The 6,948-nt window shown below is 59.7% G+C and overlaps 2 protein-coding genes across 2 annotated transcripts in view; both read right to left on the bottom strand.

The window, feature by feature from the left end:
- Positions 1–2,458, bottom strand: part of TM6SF2 (transmembrane 6 superfamily member 2) — a 4,513-nt gene extending 2,055 nt beyond the window's left edge. The window contains exons 1-5 of the mRNA XM_057385014.1: positions 2,309–2,458; positions 942–1,048; positions 451–548; positions 139–242; positions 1–57 (exon numbers count right to left, since the gene is read on the bottom strand). The exon at positions 1–57 is cut by the window's left edge and continues 5 nt beyond it. Of these exons, the coding sequence (XP_057240997.1) occupies positions 1–57; positions 139–242; positions 451–548; positions 942–1,048; positions 2,309–2,400 (458 nt within the window). The 5' untranslated portion in view covers positions 2,401–2,458. The remainder of the gene's footprint in view (positions 58–138; positions 243–450; positions 549–941; positions 1,049–2,308) is intronic.
- A 1,786-nt stretch (positions 2,459–4,244) lies between these two features.
- The window catches only part of SUGP1 (SURP and G-patch domain containing 1), a gene marked incomplete at its 5' end in the record, with an annotated part of 7,513 nt that continues 4,809 nt past the window's right edge, over positions 4,245–6,948 (bottom strand). The window contains 4 exons of the mRNA XM_057385010.1: positions 4,245–4,348; positions 5,401–5,530; positions 6,070–6,215; positions 6,820–6,947. Coding sequence (XP_057240993.1) covers positions 4,322–4,348; positions 5,401–5,530; positions 6,070–6,215; positions 6,820–6,947 — 431 coding nt within the window. The remainder of the gene's footprint in view (positions 4,349–5,400; positions 5,531–6,069; positions 6,216–6,819; position 6,948) is intronic.

The raw sequence follows: 6,948 nt of genomic DNA, 5'->3' as shown, positions 1-6,948 counted from the left end.
ACCGCGCTCATCAGCTGCGAGCCCAGCCAGAAGAGCCCCAGGCTCCGGTAGTTCTTCCTGCGGAGACACCGGGACCCCCGTGAGCCCCCTCCTCCCAAAATCGGGGATTCCACCCTCCCCCCGAGCCCCCCGGCTCACCTGCGGCCGATGGCGCCCACCATCACCAGGTAGAGCCCGTAGTGCACGATGCCGTCCCAGTAGCAGCTGAGGAGCCCGTGAGCCGTGCGCAGGTGGGGCTCGCCCTGCGGGGACAGAGGGGACACTGGGGGGACAGCGGGGACACGGAGGGGACACTGGGGGGACAGCGGGGACACGGAGGGGACACTGGGGGGACACTGGCGGGACAGCGGGGACAGCGGGGACACGGAGGGGACAGCGGGGACACCGCGGGGTGTGTGCGGTGTGTGGGGTTTGCGGGGTGTGTGGTGTGTGGGGCGTGTGGGGCCGTACCTCTCGCACGTAGAGCTCCATGAAGCCCGAGATGAACCCGTCCTCCTCCAGCGCGATGATCAAATCCACGGCCGAGACGAAGGAGAACGCCACGAACACTGCGGGACGGGCGGGAGGGCTCCGTGGGGGCCCGCGGGTCCCCCCAGATCCCAGATCCCAAATCCCAAATCCCTGCAGGCGCCACAGCTCCGCCCAGATCCCAGATCCCAAATCCCAGATCCCAAATCCCTGCAGGTGCCAAAGCTCCGCCCAGATCCCAAATCCCAAATCCCTGCAGGTGCCACAGCTCCGCCCAGATCCCAGATCCCAGATCCCAAATCCCAAATCCCAAATCCCTGCAGGTGCCAAAGCTCCTCCCAGATCCCAAATCCCAAATCCCTGCAGGTGCCACAGCTCCGCTCAGATCCCAGATCCCAGATCCCAAATCCCTGCAGGTGCCACAGCTCCGCCCAGATCCCAAATCCCAAATGCCCGCTCCCTCGGGCGCTCACCGCAGAACAGCGGGTCCTGGAAGTGGCCGACGCCGCCGCTGAGGATGAGGATGGAGCCGAGGCCGAGGAGCGCCAGGATCGCCACCGCCGCCAGGGCCAGGGGGCTGCTGCRGGACGGGACAGGGTCAGGCACGGCCCCACTGCCCCATCCCCAACAAAAACCCCTCATCACACCGAGTTTGGGATCAGACACCCGCACGGGTTTGTGGTGTCCCCAGGGCTGCGGGTCGCTGTCACCTGGAGAGTGTCACAAAGGGGATCCCGGAGCTCTGGGTGCCAAAAAGGGAAAGGTGGGAATGGAAACGGGAGAGCTCTGCCGGGTGGAAGAGGAGCTGGGTTAAAGTGAAGTTTGGTGGTGAAGTAAAAACTGGAATTGGTTGTGAAGATAAATACAGGAGAAATAAAGATAGAAAAGATAAATAGAGAAGGAATAAATATAGAATATTAGATGGAAATAAAGACATAAAGAGTGGGGAAAGGAAGGTGAAGGGGCCGGGAGRGAAGGGAAGGACAGGAAGGGAAGAAAGGGATGAAGGAACACAAAGGGAAAGCCCCGAGCTGGCAGTTCCTGGGGCCTGGGGCTGGAAATTGGGGGAAAAATCACCGAAATTAGGGAAAAATGAGCGTGGGTTTGTGTGGAAAGGGAATAAAGCAGGAGAGGAAGGGCGGGGATGGCACCGCTGGACCGCCCGGAGCGGCAGCGCCGTTATCAGCGGCGGGGACCGGGGGTGACAGCGGCCACGTCACCGGGGGACGCTCCCGAGGGGTCTCCAGGGCCGGAGCCACCCCAATTCCCGGGATTTGGGTGTCCGGGAGCCCGAGCGGCTCTGCTGGGGCCGAACTTCCAGAGCGGGATTTGAATCCATCGGGAAAGTCCGACYTTCCCACGGGGAAAAGCTGGACCGAGGCGCGCCTGTCCCGGGATGGATCCCGCGACCCGGGACAGACCCGGCCCCGGCCCGGGCAGGACCCCGTTCCCGTTCCCTGGAATCCTTCCCGTTCCCCATTCCCGGGAATCCCTCCCGTTCCTCATTCCCGGGAATCCCTCCCGTTCCCCGTTCCCCGTTCCCGGGAATCCCTCCCGTTCCCCATTCCCGGGAATCCCTCCCGTTCCCCATTCCCGGGAATCCCTCCCGTTCCCCGTTCCCGGGGGTCCCTCCCGTTCCCCGTTCCCGGGAATCCCTCCCGTTCCCGTTCCCGGGAATCCCCCCCGTTCCCCATTCCCGGGAATCCCTCCCGTTCCCCGTGTCCGGGGGTCCCTCCCGTTCCCCGTTCCCGGGAATCCCTCCCGTTCCCCATTCCCCATTCCCGGGGCTCCCTCCCGTTCCCCGTTCCCGTTCCCGGGGTCCCGCCCGGTCGCCACTCACTCCGCCAGGCTGGCCACGCCGGTGGCACCGAAGGCCACGGGGAGGGCGAGCAGGGGGGCGGCCAGGGCGGCCGGGAGCCCCGGGAGCTGCATCCCGGCCCCGCCGCCTGCACCGGAGCCCGCGGACTTCGGCCCCGGCGGCACCGGGCAGCGCCCTTAAAGCGCCAGAGCCGCCCCGGGGGAGCGGGGACACGGCGGGGACGGACCGGGGACGGGGGACAGAGCGAGGAAAGGGGGACCTGGGGGAAAGGACCGGGAATTCAGACTGGGAGGGGCAGGGAAAAGGACTGGGATCCACTGGAGGGATCCACTGGAGGGACTGGGATCCACTGGAGGGACTGGGATCCACTGGAGGGATCCACTGGAGGGACTGGGATCCACTGGAGGGATTGGGAATCCCGGGGAAGGGGCAGAGCTGGACACTCGTGGCCCCTGAAGGACAAAAACCATTCCCAGGAGCTTTGAAAACTGGGGAATGGGAAGGCTTGAGGGATTTTCCCACTTTTCCAGTTCATCCCGAAGGACGCAGCTCCTCAGAGCCGGGAGGGGGAAGGAGCGGATCAAAGCCGAGATTTATCCCCGATTTTGGGGAGGGATCGCATCCCGCGGGAGACCTGGAACAGCTTCCCAGGGCTGGGAACGGCCGGAAAAATTCCAGCGGAATTAAAAACTTCCCGAGCCCCACCAGCCCCGGCCCCGAGGCTCCACCTTCCCCCGTTCCCGATTCCCAAATCCCTCGGGAATGCGGCACCCGACACCCTTTGGCCCTCCCGCTCCCGCTGGATTTTGCCCTGGGATGGTCCGGGAGGRGCTGGGACACGCCCGGAGCGGGGACGGGGAAGGTTCCCTCGGGAAAAAACCGGGAATAAACGGGATCCAACCCCGGGAATGGGGATCAGGAACCCTCCCCGGCCCCGCTGATGTGTGCCRGAATCCCTCGGAATAAAAGCGATTTTCCAAACCCCTCCAGGCTCCCAAAAATCCCCTCCTGAGATCCCAGGGGGCTCCAGGCTCTGCTTTTCCAGGAAATTCCAGGCGGGAATAGGGATCAAAGGAATGTCCCAGCCCCGGGGACACGAGGGTGGCACGGTGACCTCAGGCCCTGGAGAGCTGCCACCATTTCCCAATATTCCCAAAATTCCTGGCTCTGCAGCAGCTCCAGGCTCCCAGATTTTGGATTTTCCCCAAATAAACCCATCCCAAACAGACCCTTGGATTTTTTTTTAATTAAAAGCCAAACCCTTGACTCTTTAGTTAAAAAAAATTAACAAAGAGAATCACATCAAGTATATGCAGAGAAGGAACTGAACCCAGCTTTGTTTTCCCTAAAATCCTTAGAAAAAAAAGAGTTCTAGGGCAGCCTTAAAAGAAATCCCCTCTTCCCAAAAATTTCAGGATTAAACCTAAGGAACAAACAAGTTTGATTTTATTTACAGACTCAATGAAGAAAAATCCGTATTTCCAGAGGGTTTTTTCTTCCTTTTTAGGACAACAAAAATCCGCCTGGGTTGTTCCAAAGTGTGGCTGGAATTYTGGGGCTCTGTCATCCCAAAGCACAGGAGGTGTTGGCAAAATCTCCGGGGTGGGGACAAATCCCCCCTGGACCCCTCAATCCTCGGATTCCCAACTGATCCACGCTGGATCTGCTCACCCACAGGCAGAACTGGAGGCACTGGTTCCCATCCCACTCCCCCAAATCTCCCAGATTTGGGATTTCAAGATAAAACAAAGGAATTGAATCCCCCTGGAGCAGCACAAGTTTGGGGCGTGGGCGGATTTCATCCCAAAAAAATCCCCGCATTCCTTGGAATTGCAGTCCTTGGATTGATCCCGGGGATTTTCGGTGCTGCTGCGGCCTCTCCAAACCCTCCCCGTGCCAAAAAAAACCTGGGAAGGTTTTTCCAYGGAGGAGGGCGGAGCTGTGATTCCRAAASTCRGGGAATATTGGGAGGGAGGAGGTGGATGATGCAGTTTGGGATAACATCTCACGGAACAGCGTCGGGAAAAGCCCTCCTCAGTAGTAAGGTCGCCGCGGGTTGTTCTGTAGGGAAAAAAGAGATGATGGAAAAATCATCAGGATTGGGGTTTTTATCCCAAAAATCAGCACCTGGCTTGTATGGATGCGACATTTCTGTGGGTTTGTTCCAAAAGCAAAGGCGGCCGCGTGGAGAGGGAAAATCCAAACTTGGTTTTGCCCCCTGGAAAGCGATTATCCCAGAGGAGCCACGGGATCCATGGAGAGGCTTCCTTGGCAGGGGTTTAGCTGGGATGCAGCAGGATAGAGCCAGAAATAAAACCGGGATTTGCATTAAAAACAAATCCACGGGAGGGAAAATTCCACATCCAGGGATGTTTTGGGATGATAACTCAGCTCAGGATGAGCTCAGGAGAATCCAGGAGGAATTTTCAGTGTTGGCTGAGCAAACACCACCAGCCTTCCCGGAGCTTCCCTGGAGACTCCCGGGATTTGTCCCTGCACCTGCCTGGCTTTGGGATGCTCCCAATGGATCCATCGCAATCCCATCCTGTTCCCATTCCCGTATTCCCGTATTCCTGTACCAGCGGGTTGGGCCGGAAGCGGTACGCAGCATCACCCCGATCCCATTCCCATTCCCAATCCCATTCCCATTTTCCCATATTCCCAATCCCAATCCCATACCAGCGGGTTGGGCTGGAAGCGGTACGCAGCATCACCCCGATCCCATTCCCATTTTCCCATTCCCATTTTCCCATTTTCCCATTCCCATATTCCCAATCCCATACCAGCGGGTTGGGCCGGAAGCGGTACGCCAGCATCACCCCAATCCCAATCCCATTTTCCCATATTCCCAATCCCATACCAGCGGGTTGGGCCGGAAGCGGTACGCCAGCATCACCCCGATCCCATTCCCATATTCCCATTCCCATTTTCCCAATCCCACATTCCCATATTCCCGTACCAGCGGGTTGGGCCGGAAGCGGTACGCAGCATCACCCCGATCCCATTCCCAATCCCATATTCCCAATCCCAATCCCGTACCAGTGGGTTGGGCCGGAAGCGGTACGCAGCATCACCCCGATCCCAATCCCATTCCCACATTCCCAATCCCGTACCAGCGGGTTGGGTCGGAAGCGGTACGCCAGCATCATCCGTTTCCGGAAGGCCTCGTACTCGTCGTCCTCCTTGGTGAGCTCGGCCGGGCGCTCGATCCCAAAGCCGGCCCCGTCCACGGCCGTGGTGCCCCTGGAGCAGGGCAAAGGAGGGCTCAGGATCCCCTCCCTGGAATCCCAGTGGGAATTCCCGGGAATCGCCCCCGAACGGGCAAAGGAGGGCTCAGGGATCCCCTCCCTCAGGAATCCCAGCGGGAATTCCCGGGAATTGCCCCGGAACGGGCAAAGGAGGGCTCAGGGATCCCCTCCCCCGGAATCCCAGCGGGAATTCCCGGGAATCGCCCCCGAACGGGCAAAGGAGGGCTCAGGGATCCCCTCCCTCAGGAATCCCAGCGGGAATTCCCGGGAATTGCCCCCGAATGGGCAAAGGAGGGCTCAGGGATCCCTCCCTCAGGAATCCCAGCGGGAATTCCTGGGAATCGCCCCTGGACGGGCAAAGGAGGGCTCAGGGATCTCCTCCCCGGAATCCCAGCAGGAATTCCCGGGAATTGCCCCCGGAATGGCGTTCAGGAATGTTCGGGAATGGCCGGGGGAAATCCCCCAGAAATCAGGGCTGTGGCCTCCATTAGGAATTCCCGACCCTATGAAGGAAYGATCCATGGGAACACTCACTTGCTGACGGGGTTTTTAATGCCCTGCCCGTCCGATCCCAATCCCTCTCCCTCCTTCCAGCCCATCTTCATCAGCATTTGGTATCCGATGTTCTCCACAGTCAGCTTGAACTCCTTGTACTCGGAGTAATCCGGCTCACGGCCCTCCTGCCCACGGAAAAACGGGAAAAGGTTCTTTGTCACTCCAAGGATTGCAGCAGAGGGAGAAAAGCAGCTCCAGCCCCCCCAGATTGGGATGGTTTTCCCGGATTCCAGGATTTCCCGGGATTCCAGCCCTGAGGAGGGAAKGAAGCCCCACCACAATCCACGGGGAGAGATGGAGCTGTGAATATTCAGCTCCTGGATCCCAGGCTGAGCCCTGGATCCAGCTCAGGCCCGGCTCTTTTTCAAGCCTGGATCCCAGGCTTGTCTGGAATTCCAGAAAAATCCCAAACCATGGAATTCCAGACCAGAAAGGGACCCTAAAGCCCATCCAGTCCCACAGGCAGGGACACCTTCCATGGTCCCAGGGCACTCCCACCTTCCCTTGGACACTTCCAGGGATCCAGGGGCAGCCCCAGATCCTCCTGGAATTCCATCCCTTTCCCTCCCCACCCTCCCAGGGAAGGAGTTTATTCCCAGATGTTCTCCCCCATACAAAGAATCCCCTTTTTCCCTGGGGAAGAGCTCCCTGGGCAATGGCCTGGAGGAATTCCCAGCTGTGGGATGGACCTGGAGCATCCCCCATCCCAAATCTCCYCTGGTGCCTCACCTTCAGCGCCTTGAAGGTCTCCATGAACTTCTCCAGCTCGTCGGGCGGGAGGAAATCCCCGATGAAATGTTTGCCTCGGCCCATCTGGGTCAGCTGCTCGGCCCACTCTGGAAAACGGGGACAGCGGGG

The sequence above is a fragment of the Malurus melanocephalus genome, unplaced genomic scaffold (assembly GCF_030028575.1).
Source record: "Malurus melanocephalus ecotype Western Australia unplaced genomic scaffold, MMel_1.1 scaffold_771, whole genome shotgun sequence".
Lineage (NCBI taxonomy): Eukaryota > Metazoa > Chordata > Aves > Passeriformes > Maluridae > Malurus > Malurus melanocephalus.
This window is presented reverse-complemented; position numbering and strand designations above follow the sequence as displayed.